At 42.9% G+C, this 25,335-nt stretch overlaps 3 protein-coding genes across 8 annotated transcripts in view; 2 read left to right on the top strand and 1 right to left on the bottom strand.

The window, feature by feature from the left end:
* The window catches only part of LOC106610171 (scrapie-responsive protein 1), a 32,024-nt gene extending 29,092 nt beyond the window's left edge, over nt 1-2,932 (top strand). For all 3 annotated transcript variants that reach the window (XM_045716612.1, XM_045716611.1, XM_045716613.1), the window contains exons 2-3: nt 974-1,231; nt 1,923-2,932. In XM_045716612.1, the coding sequence (XP_045572568.1) occupies nt 984-1,231; nt 1,923-1,977 (303 nt within the window). In that variant the 5' untranslated portion in view covers nt 974-983 and the 3' untranslated portion in view covers nt 1,978-2,932. The remainder of the gene's footprint in view (nt 1-973; nt 1,232-1,922) is intronic.
* Nucleotides 2,933-7,294: 4,362 nt separating this feature from the next.
* Nucleotides 7,295-9,692, top strand: LOC106602389 (high mobility group protein B2). 3 transcript variants are annotated; one of them, XM_014194992.2, is made up of 5 exons: nt 7,295-7,531; nt 8,310-8,471; nt 8,641-8,792; nt 8,884-9,058; nt 9,175-9,692. In XM_014194992.2, exons 2-5 carry the CDS (start codon nt 8,322-8,324, stop codon nt 9,340-9,342), a joined length of 645 nt encoding a protein of 214 aa, XP_014050467.1. In that variant the 5' UTR covers nt 7,295-7,531; nt 8,310-8,321; the 3' UTR covers nt 9,343-9,692. The 3 variants fall into 3 exon arrangements, with proteins under 3 accessions (XP_014050467.1, XP_014050468.1, XP_014050466.1); XM_014194993.2 differs by lacking the exon at nt 7,295-7,531 and adding an exon at nt 7,557-7,581; XM_014194991.2 differs by lacking the exon at nt 7,295-7,531 and adding an exon at nt 8,132-8,206.
* Nucleotides 9,693-11,094: 1,402 nt separating this feature from the next.
* Nucleotides 11,095-25,335, bottom strand: part of LOC106602388 (N-acetylgalactosaminyltransferase 7) — a 31,898-nt gene continuing 17,657 nt past the window's right edge. The window contains exons 3-12 of one of the 2 annotated variants that reach the window (XM_014194988.2): nt 21,233-21,399; nt 18,025-18,155; nt 17,730-17,809; nt 17,193-17,375; nt 15,909-16,026; nt 15,533-15,655; nt 14,773-14,991; nt 13,194-13,292; nt 12,976-13,104; nt 11,095-12,705 (exon numbers count right to left, since the gene is read on the bottom strand). In XM_014194988.2, the coding sequence (XP_014050463.1) occupies nt 12,568-12,705; nt 12,976-13,104; nt 13,194-13,292; nt 14,773-14,991; nt 15,533-15,655; nt 15,909-16,026; nt 17,193-17,375; nt 17,730-17,809; nt 18,025-18,155; nt 21,233-21,399 (1,387 nt within the window). In that variant the 3' untranslated portion in view covers nt 11,095-12,567. Of the gene's footprint in view, nt 12,706-12,975; nt 13,105-13,193; nt 13,293-14,772; nt 14,992-15,532; nt 15,656-15,908; nt 16,027-16,860; nt 17,044-17,192; nt 17,376-17,729; nt 17,810-18,024; nt 18,156-21,232; nt 21,400-25,335 lie in introns of both variants that reach the window. The other variant, XM_014194989.2, reaches the window with a different exon arrangement.

Below are 25,335 nucleotides of genomic sequence, written 5' to 3'. Positions count from 1 at the left end.
TTTAAGCATTAGGAAACTATTATTGGATGAAATAAACCTACCGTAGCAAATAAGCCATACATTTTTTGGTTGACCAAATTCAACACTCTCTCATTGACTTCCATACAAAAACTATTTGCTTGGTGGGCGAAACAACGAAAAAACGCCACCTACTGAAAGGCGACATCTTTCCGCCGAGTTGGGCATCTCTATTCCTCTTCCTCTCTGTCATAAATCACACAGGCGGAAGAGATACACTAATGAGTCGTTATGAACCCGCGTAACCGCTCGATGCAAGCCATTTCGATCTATGGTGTCCACAGATCGATTTTATAAGCGAAAGTGTCGGTCGGAACCGGTACCAGAACCACGCAGGTCCTCTATACGTGGGACTTTATATCATGGCAAAATGTATACAATGCAGGAAATTAGCTTTTAAACGGCAAACATTTCTCCACAGCCCATAGCAAAATGTGTAGAATTGCAGGACATTGCAATAAAAAGTTCTGTAAAGCAAACATATGTGTTTGCGTTTTGTTAATAAATAAATAAATATTCTAACAGATCCCTCTGTACATATTGAAGTTTTTCATCTCGGTGCTGAGTTCATGTGAGTTCATGTGTAGTGGCAAATTGTAGAACTAATAGGCTACGTGTTATGTTGATCAACTGAGGTAAATTAAGCTGCAGCAACCAATGTGATAATGGCATAATGGCTGGGTACATTTTTGTCTGTATTTGCTGTCCTCCAAATAGTATTTTAGATTAGTTTTATTTGATAGAAATGCAATAAATAAACGTTTAACTTTCAAAAAATGTCCCTCCACCCCTCTGGACCTCGCTAAAACTCAGACCCTGGCTATGGCCCTAATGGGAATATATTTGTTGTGGGTTGGATTTGTAGTTCATGTTAAAATGTATTAATATATTAATGACTGGGGTGACTTTGGAGACATTCTAACCAATTATATACATTATGTCGTCCTATTTACAGCTTGATCAAAATGAAGCCACTACTCATTGCTGCTATTCTCTTGGTTGGACTATTGGCAATGGGCAGCGAGGCCATTCCATCAAACCGCTGGTCCTGCTACAAGAAAGTCTTGAAGGGCAGGGACTGTCGCAATGTTGGCATCTCCAACGGAGTTGCGAACATGCGACCCATCGATTCCCTGCAGAACCATTTCTGGGAGGGGAACAAATGCGACATGGTGTGCTACTGTAACTTCAGTGAGCTCCTCTGCTGCCCAAGGTACAGCAATTCCATTCTCCGCCAGTAGGTGGCGCTCATGTTCAGCACACATATACAGTCTATGTTAATACAGTTCTGGAACAGTGGACGGCTCTGTGGTGCTGTTATGTCCACTGGAGAACGAATGGAGGCCGGCGGGCAGTTAGGCGCCAATTATAGTTGGGAACGAATTGGATCCAGTCACAGGCTGCCCAGTGAACACTGCCTACATTGTGATTATCATAAGCCACCTATTAATACAGTCAGGCACGTGTGCCTGCTGCCGTGCAGTGAGCTGTGATGTGGAGTTGACTTTTGTTTCACTGGTCAGTTAAAAGGTCATTCGTGCTGTTTTTACGTCATGGCCTTTGCTCATGTAATGCAAATACGCTATGGCTAGACCTATGCATTTTGGCTCTGTTTTTAGTCAGCTGTTGACTACAGTGAATTGTTTTTCCTTTAAAGAGGCACTATATGCCTGGAAATCAAACAGATACATGGAGCTTATCAGTTTACAATCACAGTTTATCAGTTTATCAATTGAAAATAATGCCATTCTTGACTAGATGCTTCCTTCATTAACTAGGCCATTCTCTCCTGAACCACATGGTCCATCCACTAGAAAGTCATGGACAGTTTACCATAGTCTTGGATTCCAGGCTAATAGGGAAAAATACTAAACACATGTTTTTATTTTTTTATGTTGTTCCAGGGATGTCTTCTTTGGACCCAAAATCTCCTTTATAATTCCATGCAAAACCATCTGAGCCATCAGTCGTTTGAATGGACAGTGAACACGGACGGTGCAATCTTCTGAATTGAAACAAGAGTAAAGAGTAAATGGGGCCAAGGGGGATGGGCCCATCCAATCCGGACTACAGAATTACATGCATTTCATTCTTCACTTGGAGACAGCTACAATGACAAGTTCAGAAGGCTGGAGCTAAAACAAGAGCACAAGCTTTGAAGCTGAAAAAAAAGAGACCCACCTTTCACAATACTTGGGCCTACAAATTAAATGCTTTATATTCAGTCTCAAATACAGCACCAAGTATATTTATTATCTGTGAAGAGAATTCAATAAATGCAGCCCGTGTCCCTCCTTTGCCAAGGCTACAGTTCAACACTTGTATATCTGACTTGGCAGACCCTTCATTTGGCATTTGCAATGATGTGACACTCCCCATTATCTACACCCACACGTAAACAGATCTCACTATTTGGCAATAGTCGTAGTACAGTAATACCACGAGTGTGCCTTTATATTGAGTTATTGCACATCGAAAAATATGATTCAATAGTTAATAGTATGCCATTCATGAGAGACATTGCATTTTATATTCAAGGCTATTAAATGCCATAAATGTCAGCAGGATCATAAAATGTGATGTTGTGATGAGCCTATGAAGCATGATTTTACATGGATGAAACAAGTAGGCTGTACAACTGTATTGTAAATGTCTTTGCGAAAGGATTATAGTATTGTGTGTGTTACTAGGCCTAACTAACTGTAAGTCGCTCTGGATCAGAGCTTCTGCTAAATGACTCAAATGTAAATGCAAAATGTAATTAACATAGCACTACAGATCACCTAGACTGGTGGAGCTGTTTTAACAAGTTGTTCTACTGCTCCATGACATCTCCCTGTACTTATCCAATGATTTTATATCAATTACAACACTGTATATGAGAACATTAATAAACAGATCGGTTTGAGTGTTATTTTGCCTGCAGGCCTTACTTGTTGTATTATGAAACCACCTTTGTAGCTATATTTCCTTTGTGAGCTTGTTATGTTTCAGTTTGTTGTTGATAAACTTGCTTTTGTCAGTCAGTTACAAAACATCACTGATTAATATTGTTGTAATTAGAAGAGATTGTTCTACTGCTCTATGTAAACAAACTGAATTAAGGCTCTTGAGTGGGTAACATTTATTCACGGATTCACTGTTATTCTCCTATTCTATACAGTCACTGATAATAGATTCCAGTAACTGTAGAATAGGCCCACAGTGAAGGATGTCAAATCGCACAAATGCATCTCACAATTATATATATATATATATATTATTTTTTTTTACCTTTATTTAACTGGGCAAGTCAATTAAGAACAAATTCTTATTTACAATGACGGTCTACACCGGCCAAACCCGGACGACGCTGGTCCTATTGTGCGCCGCCCAATGGAACTCCCAATCACGGCCGGTTGTGATACAGCCTGGAATCGAACCAGGGTGTCTGTAGTGACACCTCAAGCACTGAGATGCAGTGCCTTAGACCGCTGCGCCACTCGGGAGCCAAAAGTATTTCAGTACTTCAGTCCTCAGTTCAAAGTCAACACACATAAACCACCCATAAACTGCTATCCTGTTTTTCCCCTATGTCTATAATCATATACAAGTTGAGACAAATCAATCCACTGTTTGCAATGTAACTCGTGCGAAAAAAGTCAGTACTGAGGATGGTAATTAGAGAGGAATCGAGCCTGCACTCTCCTGCCACCTTTAATACCTATGTTTGACACCCTGTGGATAAAGTCATCTGCTTCCCACAATGAGGATCCAGCATGAATAGGATCTTGGGTCCAGTGAGTATGTGAAAGGGTGTTTTGTCAGTTGGGCCTATTGGTAAACAACTGGGGGGCTTACAGTTTTATGCTAATGCTGATTGTCTTGTCAGCTCCTTTTGCTTGTGAGGCTATGTGCTTTTACTATGGGGCTGGGTGAGAACGGCTATGTTGGTGAGGCTAGAAAGGAAACCTTGAGCATCTACTTTACATCTTTTGTCTTGTGGCCTTATCTTTCATTTGATATCTAACCATTTGGTATGCTATTTGTCCACATTTACTATAGGTTAGCCACAACTTCATCTCTGCCAATTTTTTTTACAGTGCTTAACTGTGACTTTCCAATTTGCCCAGCTACTGGTGTAGGACTCTGGGGTGGTAGGTAGCCTATCGGTTAAGAGTGTTGGGCCAGTAACCAAAAGGTCACTGGTTTGAATCCCTGTGCCGACTAGATTAAAAATCTATCTGTGCCCTTGAGCAAGACACTTAACCCTAATTGCGCCAAGGTTGCTGTCAATAATGGCTTATCCTTGGCTGTGACCCCATGCTCCAAGGTTGACTCGGGGGGAGTGGGATATACAAAAAGCTAATTTCCAATGTACACGTGTATAATACACACTTGTACATGTGTGAAATAGGACAAACGTAAGGACCAACCTAATTATAATTAATATTAGTCACTTGTTGGCAAGCGTAAACAAGGGCCTACTATGTCATAACATAAGCATACTACTATACTATTTTGGTGCTATGGAATGAGAATAAAAAAACTTTACTGTACTGGGAGATCCTTGGACCTTCTAGGAATCTTCCTCTCCAAGTGCAGCTGCTATGGCGGCATTCAACATAGTGGCAACATGGACGTTCAGCCTCATTGACACTTGAGCAGCTGAGGCCTGCAGGAGAAAAGACACTCACAATAAATCTTGACATACAACCCCAACAACAGTGTATACTTTTTTCTCCTCCTGACACACTTAAACCGGTTTGAGCTGAACTGCTCCAGTTCCGCTGAGACCCTGGCTGTGAGAATGCAAAACAGAACAGGAGGAATGAAGCAGGGTTGTGACTTGATGGAGTACAGCTACGACCGGAAGTTACTTTTCAAAAGCATAACCGGTTAGGAGAGCATTATAGCTGACTCTAACCTTTTTTCAAATCTTTCCTAAATCCCCTAACCTGCTACCTTAATTCTCTTGAGCTGCTGCATAAATTCTCCTAACCTGCTACAAAAAATTAACTTCAGGTTGTAACTGTATAGGCTACCACCTAGTTTCTACCATGAAGCAGCCTGACTGAGAGAACAACAGTGAAGATGGCTGAAAATTGCTAATGCTAGCAACAAAGTAGGCCCTTTTCATTTTTCAAGAGAAGTGCCATAGGTTTCTTTTAGGCTTACACTCTTACAAAAAGAGTTCCAAAAGGGTCCTTAGGCTGTCCCCATAGGAGAACCCTTTCTGGTTCCAGGTAGAACCCCTTTTGGTTCAAGGTAGAACTATTTTGGGTTATATGTAGAACCCTCTGTGTAAAGGGTTCTACATGGGACTCAAAAGGGATCTAACTGCAACCAAAAAGGGTTCTTCAAAGGGTTCTCCTATGGGGACAGCCGAAGAACCCATTTAGGTTCTAGATAGCACCTTTTTTCTAAGAGTGTAGAGCAAGCAGACATTTTCCATAAATCATTTAGACATTGGACTACTACTTTAACGTAGTAAATCTAGAAAGCTGACCACAACAATAGACTACCAAGCTCGACCTCGCCACACAGCTGGACTAATTAGTTATAAAATGGGTACATTTATTACTGATGCATCAAAATAGCTCAGGTATGTTGCCTAGTAGGTCTATCTGAAATTGCAGCTAAGGACATTGGGACAGTAGATAGCAAACACACATTGATGCTGTGATAATGTACATCAATTTGTGAGAATAAACATACTTGTCTGTAGTGTTGATTGCTGCACTGATTGATTAAGGGGGCCAGCACAGAAAAAAATTAAAATCATAATGCAAAAATTATCATGCTGGCTGCAACCTGGTCTCAGAGCAAAACGTATTATTCTGTACCCTCTATTTGGTATGATATGTTTACCTCCGTATGGTATGTATTAATTTGTGGATGTCCATCACCCATTTTGTATGATGTGTTACGCGTTACAATTCATATTATATTTAACAAATGCAAACGTACAATATGTTACGAATTTGTGAAATGAATATGTGAAACATACAATATGTTATGAATTAGCAAAGCATATGATATGCTATGAATTCTAGCTTGGTGGCAAGGTGGCTAATGTTAGCTAGTTGGCTGACGTTAGCTAGGCTAGGGGTTAGGGTTACGTTTAGGAGTTAGGTTAAAGGGTTAAAGTTATGGTTAGCTAAAAGGGTTAAGGTTAGGTTTAGGAGAAGGGTTAGCTAACATGCTAAGTAGTTGCAAAGTAGCTAAAAAGTAGTACGTAGTTGAAAAGTTGCTAATTAGCTAAAATGCTGAAGTTATCCATGATGAGATTCGAACTCACAACCTTTGGGTTGCTAGACTTTCGCATTACCAAAAGTAACATATCATACTAATTTGAGTGACCAGGATTTACATATACTAGTCTATGAGACCAGGCTGCAACAATAGGCTAGGCTATAGGCTTAACGTAGGCTATATAAAGCCACTACTAATATTGCAATGATATCCTGATTTAAGACTGTTTGAAAACAAAAGCTTCAGTCGCGTGGCGTGGCTTTACATTGCTACAATGTATGCGGCTCGGTAGTACAACACAAAGTGTGGGGGAGCACACTGGGGTCGCATCCGCACGCAGCTGACAGCTGTTTCCCTGCTGGCCTTTGTGCTCTTGTTCTACGGTTATGGTGGAGCTTGCTGTTACATTTCTGACTGGCTCGATGGACACTTGCACATGGAAACATTTGAGCATTTATAGGAGCACAGGCAAAACGTATCAATGGCTGTGTGGGGTCTTTCTGTAGTAACGTTGTAACACGTTTTACACCTTTACATGAATACATACATGCTATTTGTATTGCATATTGAAATCTAGCTCAAATGTCTGCGCATGTTGTTGCTCAAATCTGATTGGCTTAATTTTGGTGATTTTTTTTGGTAAGTTTTAGTTTCATTTCATGATCATTCACCTTGATTACTGGCATATGTTATGTCGCAGCTCAAAAATTTTATTGTGTTTTTATTTTCATCAATAACTGTTCATTTCTATTGTTTGCTAAATTATCTGACGGGCTAGCAGTGGCAACGGATCCTGTTAATATGATCCTTGGGAGGTCACTACCACCCCCATTGCAGTTAACATTTTAAATAGTTACGGCAGGTTAATAGTTAAGGTTAAAGTAAGGGTTAAGGTTAGGGTAGGGAAGTCCCAATGATCTTGGATAGCACTGACCCAGTGGGAACGGGCATCCAACACACAAACCCCTTCAAAGCGTTTAGGGTTTTGGCGCCGTCTATTTTAAATCCCCATTCTGGCCAATCACATGAGTTTGCCATTGAGCCGCCACAGACAACCGTGATAGTCTCAAAATATAGACCTTCAGCCAATCCAAACACCGTTCATGCCCTGGGTCCCAGATTCAAATTGAAATACGTAATTTCAGCCAACCGTATATGACAAGCGGGAGGAGCTCTAAAAAAAACATTTAATCAAGTTTGTGCGAACTGTGTCCCACTCACAAGACAGTGCGAAGGACTTTACGTTGGCACTCATTGTACTTGTGTGGCTGGATAATAGGTGAGTAAGGGAACTTCTACGCCTATCAAATCTTTCGTGATTTTCTACAGGTAAAGTTTGTTTTTAGAATGCTTTTGAACTTAAGGCAAAACCTCTCAAATGCTTACTGAAGAATATATGTGGTTAACTATTTTACTCAACTAAGCCAGCGAAGTTGGGAAGCGCGCGCTGTGATGCAGTTGCTATTTAGCTAGCTAACTTGATGCCCTAACACATTTTTAAAGAATGTATTGTTCTGGTCGTAGCCAAGAATGTTCAGTATGTTAAGGAACGTTTTGAAAATGTTTTCCGTCCAGAAAATACTTTTTGGGGACTTCTTTCAGACATAACATGCTAACATCGTGCTAGGTAGTTGGCGATGTTGCACGATGCATTCCATACTTGCTGCCATTGACTGAGCTAGCCTAGCTAGCGTCGTTACTAAACTAACTTTGATCAGCCTTGCAGAAATGGTTCAGGTAACCTTTCGGAGGTTATTTGTGACTAACAGGTATCATTCTGATGACCAATTTATCAATGTTTAAATGGTTTGATCCTAATTGCATTTGTTGGGGGACCTGGTTTAGGCGGGAAACAAAATGGAGGGACGCTTATTGTCCTAGTGGTATAGCCACAATGAAGCAGGAACTCAATCGGATTAGCGCGGTTTCGCGTCCTTGGGCTGTCCGTGGAGTGGTTTGTGTCTTGTTTACTCGGTGGTACCATCCGAATACATACCTTTAACGTTATTTATATATTTTGAGATTCTATTAAAATGTTTTTTTTTTTCCTTTTTCAGAATATAGCCGCCATGCCGGGTAAAGATCCTAATAAGCCGAAGGGAAAGACTTCTTCCTATGCGTTCTTTGTTGCGACGTGCCGGGAAGAACACAAGAAAAAACACCCAGGAACTTCAGTGAACTTTTCCGAGTTCTCAAAGAAATGCTCAGAGAGGTGGAGGGTAAGTTCTGACTGAGCGGCCGCCATGTAAAAGTTGTTTTTTTTCCGGGGGGCGGGGCAAAGCGTGCCTACGAAACAGTTAGCAAATCAATGTATCAAATGGTGGGGATTTGGCGCAACATGGATGCTGCAATGAGTGGTGTGACTAATGCAGTTTTTCTCTTTTCCAGACCATGTCTGCAAAAGAGAAGGTGAAGTTTGAGGACATGGCCAAGGGTGACAAAGTCCGTTATGACAAGGACATGAAGGGATATGTGCCCCCCAAGGGATCTAAGGCAGCAGGAAAGAGAAAGAAGGACCCCAATGCCCCCAAGAGGCCACCGTAAGTACTCCACTTGTACAGCTATTGATTTCTGTAGCTTTCTGTTCAGATTTTGGAACTAAATGTGTTCTCAACATTCTATCCCCAATAGTTCTGCATTTTTCGTGTTCTGTGCTGAACACCGTGGAAGAATCAAGGCTGATAACCCAGGCATGGGCATTGGTGACATCGCCAAGCAGCTGGGTCTGCTGTGGGGCAAACAGACTCCCAAAGACAAGCAGCCACACGAAGCAAAGGCCGCCAAGCTGAAGGAGAAGTATGAGAAGGTAAGGTCCACTCCAGAACCACTTCAACTATCACTTATCGTGACCGACTGGAACCGTTGTCGGAGACTCGTCATGAAAATCAAGTGCATTTTTGTTAACTGAATTGTTTGTTGTAGGATGTTGCTGCCTACAAGGCTAAGGGAGGCGCAGGTGCAACTGCTAAGAGTGGCCCTGGCAGGCCAGCTGTTGGCAAGAAGGCAGCGCCCATGGATGATGATGACGACGATGATGACGAGGAGGAGGATGATGATGACGAAGAGGATGATGACGAGGATGACGACTAACCTGCCTGGAAACTTGAGCTGGAGTATTTGCAAAACAATGTGAACCTTACAATGTAACATTTATAGCATTTTTGGATTTTTCAGAACATGTACAGTGATGTGCAATGGCTGCAATAATGCATACAGGGGTCATATTGTGCTGTCTTGTAAATTAACAGCTCTTATTCTCAAAGCACTGCTTGTTTTGTCTTTGGATGGTGGCATGTTCTTTTCCGCCCTATATTGATATCGTTTCCACTGCCGTTTTTAAGAAATACAAGAAAATGTGTAGATGTTTGCGACCCATTTTTAAGATGGGGTTTCAGTGTAGAATGATTTCTTTTTATAATAAAATTTTGTTTTGTATATTATGATTAACTTCCTTGCCTTGTTGATGACAAGCTAGATTAGGGATGTAATTAGACAACTAGTCCAAATCAGATTTTCTTGCCACACTAACTGGTCTTTCAGATCTGATCATTTAAAAGCCCACTTGGTAGAGATATCTGAATTGGCTGTGTAAAAGCAGCCAAATGTACTCCATGTTGGTTAGCTACTAGTTTCAAGGTAGTGACCTATTAAATTGCACTAAAACTTCATTGATATAGCTTAATACTTAGGCCATTTATTGACATGGTAATTCATGAAGTATACTAAACTAAATAAATGCAACATGTTGGGTTTCATGAGCTGAAGTAAAAGCTCACTTTTTTGTGTATTTCTCTACCTCCCAGTTAGGAGCATTTCTCCTTGGTCAAGAATCCATCCACCTGTCATGTGGTATATTTAGCCAATTAAACAATACATTAAAGGCCACTCAAATGTGTCGACAAACTGCGCATCTCAAGTTGGGCATACCAAGTCTAGCAACCCCTCAATGTTCACACCTCGTGGGAAAGGGGTTTGATGTCAGAGCTGGGTTATGGTATGGGCAGGCATAAGCTACGGACAATGGTAATTTGAATACACACATACTGTGATAAGATGTGCCATGTTTAAGCATGATGCAAGGATCTGTACACAATGCCAGTAAGCTGAAAATGTCCCAGTTCTTCCATGGCCTGCATACTCACCAACATTCTGATCATCTATGCAAAGTAGATGTGCTGAATGAGGCAAATGGTCACACCAGATACTGACTGGTTTTCTGATCCATGTCAGTATACCTTGTCATGTGAAATCCATAGATTATGGCCTAATGCATTTATTTCAACTGACTGATTTCCTTATATGAACTGTAAAATCTTAAGAAATTGTTGCGTTTATATATTTTATCTAGGCAGGTCAGTTAAGATCAAATTCTTATTTTCAATGACGGCCTAGGAACAGTGGGTTAACCAGTGGGTGCAACCTTTCAGTTACAAGTCCAACGCTCTAACCACTAGGTTACCTGCCACCCGATCAGACTAGCTTGCTGTAATGTTGACTTTCACCTTTGGTTGTAGACCTTGTGCTTACCAGCTAACAAGTCAATAGGGCACAGATGGTCCGAGGGAAATGCATGTCTCAAATCCACTGCAGTTGGAGTGGTTGACATAAGGCCAGACAGGGTTGAGGCATTTTCTTTTGGATAGATAACATACAAATGAGACCATGTTTATCTGGGGGAGGGGTGAGGACCCCAAAATCTGGGGGATGTAGTGTAATCAGACCTGAACAAGGTTGAAGGTTCAAAAGATGCATGAATGCATAATAAAAAAGACCCATATTCTACAACTTAGAGAAATATACATTTCTCTATAAAATTGTAATTTCAAGGAAAAGGGACAAAAGTCGTTGGTAAAAAGGTTCAATTTATTGCCATGAGTACAGTTTGAGCCAATATTTTTTATAAGTTAGATATGTACACCTTCATCCAAGGCTCACTGTATAGCTCTATGTTTTAGAAATAAACCTATTTACATTATAAAAAATGCATACACATCACACCCCAAAGAAAACATTTTCTTAATTTTGCATTGAACAAATTGGTGTCTGATTCTGGTTGCTTTGTAGTCCTCATTCAACAACATTTACATACCAAGCTGGAAATATAAAAACACTAAAAAACACAAACCCTTTCTTTATATAGCCATTTGAAATTCACCTGTTAGAGCCAACATGTTAAATTCAAGCTTTTGGAATTTCACTGTGCCTAAGACCAACATCATTGAAGTAGTAAGTCCTTTCAAAACATCCAGTGTTCATTCTTGACCATGATTCATGAGTGGACTTATCCATCTAGCCTGGTCCCAGATCTGTTTGTGCTTTCTTGTCAATTAAACACCTATGGGTCATTGTACAAACAGATCTGAGACCAGGTTATAAAAACCTAGCTAGTGGGCAGTTTATTACACGACTACTAGAAGTGGTTTTGAATTGTTGAATGTTCAATTCTGCACATTGATTAATGAATCCTCCACCAATGTTTTTTTAAAGTTAGAACATTTCCACGACCCCTGAGTAATAGCCCAAAGACCCCAATAAGATGTAAAGATCGAGAGAAGAGCAAGAACGTGTAAACATCTACAACTGAAAAAAGGTCCATTATCCAAGTGTGTGTGCGGAGGAGTATCTTCCGTGGGACATGGTTGAGAGAGCACAGTATCCCCTATATAGTGCATTACTTTTGACCAGGGCCCTTAGGTAGGGGTGTCATTTCAGCTAAACCTACTCAATTTAAACTCTAAAAAGCTATTTGGAGACAGTGAAAACAAGCAGAATTGACTCCAGCCATTATCACCTTAGATGTAGCTTCATTCCCCACAGTCAATAAGGGACTTAACTTTCTACAAACATGTCATACAGCAATTAGCTACTAAGCACTAGCTCAGCACTGGGATTAAAAACGAGTTAAGTTCCACATGAAGTCAAAAGTGCAGTTTCATAGCCATCTACAGCAATCTTCCACCTCTGCACTGTTTTAAGACAAAAGCTACCTCAGCTCAATGTGCTCTAGCCAGACAGTCTTTCCACGCGCTCGGAGGCCTGCCAGCTATTACCGCTTAAACTGCATTTGCCATTTAATGGGGATTGGAATGACTTCAGTAGCCCATTTTAAAATAGTTGGTGTATGTTGACTGCCATACACAATTGACGCCCCTGCCCATCGGGCTCTGGAAGTAGTGCACTATATAGGGAAATAGTGTGCCATTTTGGACGTACACAACCTCTCAATGCAGCAGACAGTTGAAGTGCAGTGTTCGATGCCCTATCCTGTTGAGTGAGTTCCAGTAGGAGTAAAGTACCCTCTGTGGGGCCGTAGCTTTAAACCGCTACAATATTGTTCATCTCCCACTTTTGTGTGCTTTTGCTGGTGTCACAGTCTGCGATGAAGACCTTGTGGAGGACGTCCGACCGGTCCAGGCACCTCCCCGTGGGGACGTGGGTGAACCTGTGGAGGTCCTGGGAAGGAAACGAAACAGTGATATCACTTACACTACATATACCCTCACACATACATGCTAATATGCTATGTTCAGCAGTACCATCTCAAGCTGTAGCACGATAGGAAAAAAACTCATAATACTGTATTGGTAACAAGGATGGATTCTCTTTCCAACTGTTTACCACATCTTATGAAGCAATCTTATATTGAAACAATGGCACCAATCTAAGGAGGTTCTTATCTCAGGATGACACACTTTGTATATGAAGTTAGATGCAGCTGCATACCTTGAAGTATCTCCACTCTGTGTTCTCGTTCATGTTACAGTGTGTAATGATCACCGCTGACCCGTCTGGTCCTTTCGTCAAGCACTGGTCATACTGCATGAGCTGGTTGGCTTCATTTATCCTGAAAAGCTACAAGAGATGTTTAATCAGTAAATGAGGAATAATGTTTAGGAATAAATAAAGTCTATAATCCCAAATGACGAACAGGGTTTTCTGACCTGGTTCCCACCCATTCTGTGACAGGGTCCAATCTCCACGTTGCCTCCGTGGGTGTGGCCCATACTGTCAATGCAGTAGCTGGTCTCATATCCACGGACCTGGAACAAAGCAATAATGTTCACTATACATTCCAAATGCACATACACTACATATACACAAAAGTATGTGGACACCCCTTCAAATGAGTGGATTTGACTTTCAGCCACACCTGATGCTGACAGGTGTATAAAAATCATGCACACTCCCATGCAATCTCCATAGCAAAATATTGGCAGTAGAATGGCATTCCTGAAGAGCTCAGTGACTTTCAAAGTGCCACCGTCATAGGATGCCACCTTTCCAACAAGTCAGTTCGTTAAATTTCTGCCCTGCTAGAGCTTCTCCGGTCAATTGTAAGTGCTTTTATTTATATCAATTTTTTGTTGTACTTTTAACCAAATTTTTCTTCCCAATTACGTGATGTCCAATTGGTAGTTAGTCTTGTCCCATTGCTGCAACTCCCTTACGGACTAGGGAGAGGCGAAGGTCGAGAGCCATGCGTCCTCCGAAACAAGACCCAGCCAAGCCACACTGCTTCTTGACACACTGCTCGCTTAACCCGGAAGCCAGCCACACTAATGTGTTGGAGGAAACGCTGTCCAGCTGGCGATCGAAGTCAGCTTGCAGGCACCTGGCCCGCCACAAGGATTCTTTAGAGCGTGATGGGACAAGGTAATCCTGCCGGCCAAACCCTCCCCTAACCCGGACGACGCTGGGCCAATTGTGTGCTGCCTCATGGGTCTCCCGGTCACGGCCGGGTGTGAGACATCTTGGGATCAAACCCGGGTCTGTAGTGACGCCTCAAACACTGCCTTAGGCCGCTGCGCCACTCGAGAGGCCAACTGTAAGTGCAAATCTAGGTTTGGCAGATGTCAGGAGAACACTACCTGCCTAAATGCATAGTGCCAACTGTCAAGTTTGGTGGAGGAGGAATAATGGTCTGGGGCTGTTTTTCATGGTTTGGGCTAGGCCCCTTAATCCCAGTAAAGGGAAATGTTAACGCTACAGCATACAACATTCTAGATGATTCTGTGCTTCCAACTTTGTGGCAACAGTTTTGGGAAGGCCCTTTCCTGTTTCTGCATGACAATGCCCCCGTGCACAAAGCGAGGTCCATACAGAAATGTTTTGTCGAGATCGTTGTGGAAGAACTTGACTGGCCTGCACAGAGCCCTGACCTCAACCCCATCAAACACCTTTGGGATGAATTGGAACACCGACTGCAAGCCAGGACTAATCACCCAACCTCACTAATGCTCGTGGCTGAATGGAAGCAAGTCCCCGCAGCAACGCTCCAGCATCTAGTGGAAAGCCTTCCCAGAAGAGTGGAGGCTGTTATAGTTAAATGGCCATGATTTTGGAATGAGATGTTCAACGAGCAGGTGTCCACATACTTTTGGTCATGTAGCGGACAGTAACACACTACTTTTCAACAGATGCATATGTTGATATTTTAATGAAGACTGCAATTCAGCTTTTAGCTACTATTGTGTAGTATGAATAAACTAAAAACTAAATATGGACAATACTTTAGCCTACCTCTCCCCATTCCACGTTTTTGGGGGGCAGTGGGTAGTTCATGGGGATGTCATAGGCAATTTCTTCCATGAACCACTTGAAGCTCTTGCAGCGGTGCTCCTCTCTGAACTTCTTGAGCTGGCTGATGTCCCCGTAGGCCAGGGTGAGGGTCTCCGGCCGGCTTGCGTAGAAGTAGTCCTTGTAGTCGTCCCACCAAACCTCCACCACACGCACATAATTCTGGAGCAGGGAGGATCAGAATAAAACACCAATTATTAGTTTCCATGAAGGACAACACCTCTTGAAGGACATCAGTCAGTCAATCCATATGCTACTTCTCATATGGTGTTTTTCCATAAGATTGCTGATGTTTTATGATACAATACAGATGACCGATACATATGATGATATCCATATAATTAATCCACTACTGACCATTTGATAAACGGCTGTAGGCCTACATGAACTGTCCTTAGCACAATATATCATTAAATCTAGTCACCCTTGTAGACATTTGAAACTGGCTGAACCATATTAGTTTACAAGGATGAATCCAAGTAAATAAGCAGATGGTGCCAGGTCAGCTCAAAGGAGCCAAGAAAAGCTGCCAGGGATTTGCCAGAGTGGGCTAGCCTGGTCCCAGATCTGTTTGTGTTGTCCTGCCAACTCTTACAGTCATTGTGACAATCACCATAGGAGTTGGAAAGAGATTAAACGCAGATCTGGGAGCAGGCTAAGAGGGGGGTCTGGGTGCTTAGTTTGACAGACTTGGCACACTGACCTTAAGTGTGGGCGAGGAGCCAACGTGGGCAGGGGGTGGGTTGCCCTGCCAGCCCTGTAGGCGGTAGATATGGCCCACGCGTGAGCACGGCACGAAGAGCAGCTGGCCACCACACTGCCAGATCTGGAATCAGATCAGGACAATAGAACATGCTGGAGTTACACAGATGGTACATACAAAGCTGAAAATACAATAGTATACCAGTACAATAGAGAGATAACATAGTTGGAATTCACAGCAAATAAATAACAGCTACTAAGCATTATGCATGATCAGTAACAGTATCAATACAGGACCAAACAATAACCCAAGTATTTTATTATGATGTGAAATCTTTCGTAGACGATTGAGTGCTTTAGGTGGTCTTAGTGTTTACCTTATAGGATATCTCAAAGTTCTCCCCTCCCCAGATCTGCAGTCCTGGGTCATAGAGGCCCAGCTCAAAGAAGAAGTCCCTCTCAATGGCAAACAGCCCCCCAGCCATGGCAGGAGACCTGAGAAAGGCCCAAAACTACATTACCCACAATCCACAGGAGTCTCATCCAGAGAGAGGGACAAGAGCTAAAATGTAGCAGGGAAGAAGGTGGATACATGATGAAATATGGAGAAACATAAGCATTATGACAAAAAGAGTGAACAAGTACATTGACCCAAAGAGTGCTCCAAACAATCCTTCCTGTCAAATGACCAAATATCATGCTAGCCATCGAAGGTGAAACATTACTGACTTATCTTCTCAAACAATAGAATGTGGTAGGATACCGAGTTGTGGAGAAGACAGAAGAGATTATTGGTGAGGAAATCACACCAAGATAAACTGAGAATGAAGAGTTTAATTTCAAAGACTTAAGTGTTGATTTCTAAGGCACAAGCAGTGGCATCTGTCAAAATTCCTTCCAGGTATCAGAGACTGCTAGCATTGAGGGTTCGGACAAATTGACACTTTTAATTGGTCCAGGCCATAGGCGTTTCTTCAAGAGCATGACATTTTTGCACTAGAGCAAGTTAGAGAAATTAATAAACCACATTGAGTGCTACAGTTGGTAATTAATGGGTATTACATAGCTTTCTGATTATTGTTACATCTACAGACCACTATATGAGGTAGCACTTGTGTTTCATAGTTAAAGTACTGCGATCACTAGCAGGTCAGCATACAGTTATACACTATAGAGAAGTGCCAAGCAGTAGTATGAGCAAGCCAAGGCCAAGCAAATAGTACTGTACATGCAGACAGCATATTGTATACTCTAGTGCATCATTTGTGCCTCAGTAAGGGGTTGATGTTGCAAGCAGGGCAGATTTTTCTTTTAGTGCTGATGAATTACCGATAGGGCTCAGTTTTAGTTAATCTCTTCTCCTTCTCCCTGCTAGTGAGGGGCACACGCTTCCAGAGCATGCTCCAGTCCCATGCTCCGCGGGCAAAGCCATCCTCATCCCCTCCCCCTTGTGGGTCAATTCGGAATGTCTGGCCATCTATGGAGTCTATGAGAGGGACCGTGCACACCGTTCTGGGTAGGGACAGCCGGTGGGGAGATGGAGGGAGGGTTTCATGCATCACACACACACACACACACACACACACACAAAGGGGGGAAACAAACAATACATCTGGGTTTTAGATGGGCATGCAAGGCATGGATGGTAGCAGGATGTTTACCGATAAGGCTCGGTCTTATGCTTTCGCTTAGCCTTCTCCCTGCTGGAGAGAGGCACTCTCTTCCACAGCAGGCTCCAGTCCCAGGCTCCCCGGGCCAGCCCGTCCTCATCACCACCTTGCTGGGGCTCTATGGTATAGTCACTGCCGTCTATATAATCTATCAGAGGTACAGTGCATACCGTTCTGGAAACAGGCAATGAGAATACACACAAGATGTTACAGTGTGGCAGACCACTGCACTAAATGGATATTAATTACTGATCAATATTTAGCATAGATAAATAGTTTTGCATATTCAGCATGGATGGATACACCCATCTATACATTTTCAATACAATCTGCACATGAATTAGGTTGTATATACGTCAATGTATATCACTAGTTATGCTGTGACATAATACAGAGATGTTTCTGGTAGAGAGGATTCATGACCTGCGCCGTTCATTGATGAGTCAGAATATTTTTCATTATTACAGTAGAACAAGTCATCATATGAAGTATAAATATTCAAAAATCCCAGCCGCAGACCACTCATACCTGTCCTTGGATATGGGGGCCACCAGAGGGGCGTACCAGTTGGCAGTGACTTCACAGTGAGCGTCTAAATAGATAAGAACCTACAGACGACAGGACACACACAGCAGCCAAACACGTCAGACATTGGAGAGAACAGTTACTTGACAGTAGAGTTGTTACCATTCCATATCTTTCCATCTATATGGATGTCAATCTATATTAGGGGCTCCAGATCAATCCATTCATTCATCCCACCTTTCCCTTTGTCTCATCCACACACAGTAAGTGTAGAGGTGATGGAGTAGCTGTAACCTACCTGTCCCAGGGTGGCTACATGGGCTCCTATACTCCTAGCCTGGATGAGGCCCTCTCGCTTCTCATTGCGGTGCAGTTTGACCAGGCCGTTCCACTGCTTAATGTACTCTTCTAGTCTCTCCTTCAGGTGCACTGGAGACCGACAGGGACAGTGAGATTAAACCTACTTTTATTTGCCATCGTACACAGTTTACCGGGTGGTACAAAATGTGCACTGAAACGCTTGTGTGCTAGGCCCCAGAACATTGCAGTACAATAAATCAATAAGACTCAAATCAAGTAATAGAAGAGATAGTATTCCTAGCAATAGCCTGATATGTACACAATATGATATCCTACAGTATTAGATCATTTTTGTGCTATGAAAAGTATGACTGTATTTACAAATATAAAGTGGGTAGTGTCTTGGTCGCGCAGATTATATACTACAATCGTCACTAGAAGCTTATAGCCCAGACCCACCGGTAGGATTATCAAACGTTTATCGGCCTTCAATACTTAGCACCTCTGAACAGAGTGTCGGCAGTCAATCTCCTGTTCACACAGCAAAGACCTTGAAGTCGTCAGCCTTGTTAAAATACTCTAAACCAGAAGGTGGCAGAAGCGTTGTTTGACACTGCATGTCAGTGTGTTGCTAAGTTTATGGTCTAGATTCCAACGTTAGCTAGCTAGCTGTGCTAATGTTGTAATTTTGCATGATACTAGCCAGAGCTAGATTACTACCTAGCAAGATGACGAAGAAACAATTAAATTCATTCTCCATAATCCCATACAGCTAGTACCAGCCCATGGCCAAAAGTTTAACTAGCTAGCTAACGTTAGCATATTTGCTAGATGATGCAACATAGCTAGCTAGCTCTGTTTCGTTAGCTAGCTAACGTTAGCATATTTGCAAGCTAGTGCAACATACACGTTGCTGACAGGTGTATAAAATTGAGCATAAAGCCATGCAATCTCCACAGACAAAATATTGGCAGTAGAATGGCCTTACTGAAAAGCTCAGTGACTTTCAACGTGGCATAATCATAGGATGTCAACTTTCCAACAAGTCAGTTCATAAAATTTCCGCCACGCTAGAGCTGTTCTGGTCAACTGTAGGTGCTGTTTTTGTGAAGTGGAGCAACAGCACCTCAGCCGCGAAGTGGTAGGCCACACAAGCTCACAGAACGGGACCGCAGAGTGCTGAAGTGAGTAAAAATCATCTGTCTTCGGTTGCAACACTCACTACTGAGTTCTAAACAGAGATGGTTTGTCGAGATCGTTGTGGAAGAACTTGACTGGCCTGCACAGAGCCCTGACCTCAACCCCATCGAACACCTTTGGGATGAATTGGAATGCTGACTGCAAGCCAGGCCTAATTACCCAACATCAGTGCCCAACCTAACTAATGCTTGTGGCTGAATGGAAGCATGTCCCCACAGCCATGTTCCAAGTGGAAAGCCTTCTCAGAAGAGTGGAGGCTGTTATTGCAACAATGTGGGGGGACCAACTCCATATTAATGCCCATGTTTTTGGAATGAGACGTTCGACAAGCAGGTGTCCATATACTTTTGGTCATGTAGTGTAGCTAGCTAAGGACACTGCAGCTAACACAGGCAGCGGTTTCATGGAAACTAATCCATTGTGATTTCCTTATGTCAATATTTGCTCCAGTGGTTAGCTAGCTTGCAGGAAATATTTAGTGTTGTGTGCATTGAGTCTGTGCACTTAGCTAGCTAACATCCCATAGCCTACATTGCATATGAAGTGTGACTGGCTCATGACATTTAACTGTGGCTGTACGGAGAAAACACCCTCTTCCCAGCTTTGTTGTCACTCCTGTCGGCTCTCCCACGTGGGGGTTTGTGCTCTCCGAGTGGCTCAAAGTCGAGTTGTTGGCCACTGACAAGAATTGCAATTCTACAAGTAAAAACGGCAGGTTCGTCGCTACCAGGGACGGCAGGAAGCAGGTACCGCTTTTGTTGTAGTAAGAAAAGGCACGGCCCACCACTGTGATAAGTATCTATCAGCAGCAAGACGGTTTCATGCTTTAACTACACAGGGATATTTCTGTATCGACCCTAGAATACTATTTTATAAACCATAACCTTGAGTTTAACTCCATAACATCAGAAGTGCAACAACGATGAGCCCCTGGCATCGCTATATATTACTTGCGTTCTGTGAGTTAGTCACAACCTTTATAATTACTTGTGTATGCTTGGCTGTTGCTGCCTGCTGTAGAACTAAATGTGCAACAACTGATGTGAAACCTGAGCAATAACGTGGCATCTTTCTCCTTCAAAACCCTGTTTCCAATGGCTAGACTAGCTTTATTGGCAATGAAGTGCTTGTGATAGCATGCAGATGGTTTAGAATACTGTAACAGGCTTTGGTAATAGCAATCAGTGGCAGGCTGCATGCTTAATGAGATGAATTCTCTGAGCTCTTGATGTTCTCATGAAGTCAGTGTCCATTATGTATCTTTTGGTGTTGTGGTGCCTCCGCTTCAGGGGAATTACTCAGCCAGATTTTCACAATGGTGGACTAGACTCTCACAGTTCTACATCTGAATGGTGGACTAGGCACTCACAGTACAACTGAATGGTGTTCCATTGCTTGGGCAGGGCCTCACAATGCAAGACTAAGGGAGACACTGGGGGCGAAAGGCTGTTCCACTCCAATGCTTTCATAGCCAGTGATAATTTAGCATGACAATGGCAAAGTGTTGTTGCAGAGCGCTGATTCAATTGCTGGGCGTTTTACTTGGTAATTGGAGTGGGGGTCCCCTGCTTACAGCCAACTGTAGTTATCTACTAGCCTAGCTGAAACAAAGCAGGGTGCTTTTAACCTTAAACCAAGAATAGACATGTTATGCACTACGGCTTGTATCTGAGGAAATGTACAAGTACAGCAGTGAAGCGCTGATACAATGCAGCAGAGCGATGTCATGAAGCCTTCTAGTCTAACCTGATTGGCTAATTCAAAATGGAACAAACATTTCCATGCAAGTCATTTCGCAGACACTCTTATCCAGAGCGACTTAGTGCATTGATCTTAAGGTAGCTAGGTGGGACAACCACATATCACAGTAAGTACATCAATAAAGTAGCCGTCAGCAAAGTCAGAGCTAGTAAGGGGGCGAGCGTTAGTTGATAAGACAATATTGGTACAAAGACAAAACCCTATCAGCCTTGTGTTGTAATTACTTGTACTCAAACCAACGCTACCTTTGTTGCTGAAGTCGTCGATCATGACGATCTCGGCCAGGTATCGTCTGGGCGTTCTCTTGATGACGCTGTGGACCGTCCTCATCAGGGTGGACCAGCCCTCATTGTGAAACACGATGATGACACTGGACGTCAACAGGTTGTCGTCGTAGTGCCAGTACTTACACCTACAGTAGGAGGAGAGGAAGAATTAAAATGGCTGTAGGCATACATACTGTACATGTAGTGGATAACAGGGACTATTTATATAGATTAGGCTATGTTCAGAAGCTGGAAAGTAACATCTTTTGACCAAGTTTGCATGGCATTTCATACATTTAGAAAATACTGCTTTGGAGTGAAATAGGACTGTACACACAAAAAAATATATAAAAAAGAGGCCAAAGGCACAACAGATTCCACTATGCAATCTGAAGACATCAGAATAGACACAGCCCTGGCTAGTTTAGCTTAACCAGCAATTGCTGCTAGCTAGATCCATTCCAACACATGATAGCCCTAAGCTCAGCTGCTTAGCTCTTTCTCCTTTGTGTCTACCCAGAGCTCTGCTAGGCCTCTGTCACAACCCCCAATCCCCTCCCCCCTCCTCCTCCACAGGCAGACCATCTGTAAGGCAGGAAGGCAGCCCTGCTTTGTGTGGTTTCCTCTGGCAGAGTGCGCTGTGTGTGTGTGTCCTGGACTCCACTTCCTCATTCTCAGCGTACTCACTCACTACAGGTCTCTGCTGCTCTTCTACTGCAAAAACAACAGTACTCACTACCTCCCATTGCCACATGCCATGCCTACGTATAGGCTTCAAGCCAGCCAACTGCCCTACAACTAGCCATCCAACTGCCCTGTTAATACAGCTGAGTGTGTGAGAGTGAGAGCGAGAGGCCGGACCAGACACTGGTGTGGCATACTGAGGTCTATTTTTAGCCTTGGTTTGAGCACTAGCAAAGCAATCTGCCTCGGGGACGACCTGAAAGGAAAAGACGGAGCGTCGAGGCGTCTGAGGTCACTTGACACAAGAATTGTGAGCGTTATCATCAGTGATATGCGGAATTCAGGACGGAGTGAGCAGTAAGACGTTGGTCAGGTCTGGGCTGAACTGAAAACAGTTTGCAGCACAGCAGATCTAGAGTATCTGGGAGGGGTTGTTAAGGCTTAGAGACTGAACTGAGAACAGTTTATAGAGCATCTCTGGGAGGTTTCATTTATGGTGAATCACACGTTTACCCACCCGTCCTTCCTGTTTAGGAAGATTCTAACATTTTGCATATAAAATGTTCTCTTTCTAAGAAACGCCTGGCTGGTTTGTGTGCATTGTGACATGTGTATGTTTTGGATGTGTTTTGCATTGCAAAAGTGAATCCTTGTGTTAGTGTGTGTGTGTTGCTCCCATCGCATCTCCCCTGCAGTAACATGCGGAACGGCTCCTGTTCTGGCCTGTCCTCCTGGTTCTCACCCACCAACACTCAGATAAACACCTCAGATTACAGTCCTGTTTGACCAAACCTTTATAACCTGAGAGCTCAAAGCTCCATTAAGGGAAAATGTCTTTCAGCCTCCCTAGGCCTGAAAACAGATAAAGATCCTCAGGCACCTCCTCACGTCTTTCACTTTTACAGCCAGGGAGGTTTTGGACTGCCACTTTATTATGACCTGCACAAAAAAGCGTCAACAGTAAATAAAAGGCTAGGAAAGGCCAAAAGAGGGAGGCACTAAAGACAGACGGGTAGCATCTCAAATGGCACCCTATTCCCTATATAGTACACTACTTTTAAAAACAGGACCCATAGGGCTCTGGTCAAACGTCGTGCACTATATAGGGAATAGGGTGCCACTTAAGAAGTCTCCCTGGAGAGGCTTATAGAAAGTTGTGAAAGAAAAGATTAGAGGGGGATCTTATAGGATTCGGTGTTCTTACCATCCCCAACCCATCTCCGTGTTTAACAGTGTAACTAATGGCTTATCCTTCAGCTACAGTTTGCTGGCTTGTGTTTTGAGTTGAGGCGTCGATGAGTTAGAAGGGCAGGGGAGGAAAGCATTAGTCATATCAGCTTCTTGTAAACACTGTGCAATAGTCCACACATGGGGTAAGCTCTATGGCTGTATTCAAATCTACTGCATTTGAGAACAATTTTTAAGTTGCTGCACTTCATGAATATTCACTAGGCCTATGGGTAATATGCTCTGACAGTGCGGAGTGTTTTCTGGGGGGAAAAAAAGTCCAACAGGGATCCATTGCAGAACAGCGGTTAGCCTACGTGAGTTTCCACGAAATCCTCGTTCATTCCCATCTGAAAAGACACAGATAGAAACATATCCAATGATGGTCTTGGACCTGATGTTAACTCATGCGAGCGGGCACAGTTGAATGGCTTGGGTTGCTGTTGTTGTGTGAGAGGGAATGTCTGTCCCAAAGACTAGTTCTCAGCATGACAACACACTTAACCCACTACTCTTGGTAAAAGGTCATGAATTTCTCCACATGAAATTACAATCGCAAAACTTCCATACGGATTTTGCAAGCATTTCGCCAACTCATCTCGTGGACAGACGACGTAAACATAAATGACGCAAAATGTAGCTAAGATTATTAGCCAACATATCAGTCAGGATGCAGACTGGAGGCTTGAAGAGAGATCGTTGTGTGTGGAAACATTCATCACGCGTCTGTAAAGACAACAGTTCTCTCTGTGTTGAGCTCTACTGGAGGGGAGGACAAGAGCAACACTAATGAATAACACCGGTGCCTTAACTCAGTCTGTGGAGGTTACTTGTCGCTCTAGGGGCTTCATGTGAGTTTCACTACGTGTGTGCGCGCCTGACAAATAGTATAGGAAGGAGATAGCGCTAAAACAAGTGTATGCTCATGTGTGTACAGGGAAAGAGGGTCCTGTGCTGAGCGAAGGTCAGCCATCTTCCTGCCTATAAAACACTGTCGCAGCCTTGAAGTGAAACGCCTCGCAGAAATCTTAAATGGAGACTGTTTCACCACATTTCTGCTGACAGGATCCCTCCAGGCTAGGCAGCTCTAACGCAGTCACCCTCCCAGAGAAACACTAATCTATGACAGATAGCTACTAACCTACCACGCACACACAAACATGAAGCCTGGAACACGTATGCCACGGCCAAGTCACATGTAAAGTACCACACGCATCCTAAATAAACAGGCCTATGTCAACAGAAAAATTATGAAAACCACAGCACTAAAAACTATTAAGTGTTTAAAGTCGTGATTTGAGGAGGCTAAGGGTGTAACATCAATGTTTTCATATGGCTTAAACAAATTCTAGAAGTGAATAACTTAAGTGTTGTAGTGTAGTGTCATGTGTGGATATTGGATACATAATATGAATTGTTCAGCGCGGAAAAGTCTTGAGCGCTTAACCGGTTTACTATTTATACCAGGCTGACAACTAGTCCCATCTGTAGACCTACGGCCGTGTCTCGGGACTAGTCTAATTGATACAGGCTCGCGCTTCATCAGAGAGTTGTTTTTGTTTACTCACAGCACCTGGAGGAGAGCAGCTGAGCCAGAGCTGTGGTGAAAATACTGAACATCCTTGGCTTCTTCCCACCATGTTATGGGACTGTGGCCAAGCATGCACACATAGGCAACACAACTCAGCCCCTCTGCAGAGAGGTGAGAATGTCTAACGTTATCTGCCGTAAAACTCAAAAGAGAGTTCCTGCCACTGAATTGCAGTCTTACCCAATGTCCTGAACGGGGCTAAAATTAAGTGTAACGGACAAGGCTGCTCAATAGTGACTGCAGTGGGCCATCTTGTGGTCAAAACCGGAACTACAGATCCTGTGTTGAGACGATTCACATCCTGATTGCACAACTAAAGCACAACCAATCCACCTCAGCCACATGGGTTATCTGTAATCAAACACAGATTAAGCTAAATAAATATTGACAAATGATCGTGAAAATCTATTAAAAAAGGGTAATAATGTTCATATTGACCGAACAGCTTTCTATTCCAGAAATATTTTCCAATATTTGGTAATCAGTTTGCAAAATATATATGCGGCAAAGCCTCTCTACACTATTTACATTTTTATGTAACCTTTACTTAACTAGGCAAGTCAGTTAAGAACAAATTCTT

This window comes from Salmo salar, chromosome ssa04 (genome assembly GCF_905237065.1).
Source record: "Salmo salar chromosome ssa04, Ssal_v3.1, whole genome shotgun sequence".
Taxonomy (NCBI): domain Eukaryota; kingdom Metazoa; phylum Chordata; class Actinopteri; order Salmoniformes; family Salmonidae; genus Salmo; species Salmo salar.
This window is presented reverse-complemented; position numbering and strand designations above follow the sequence as displayed.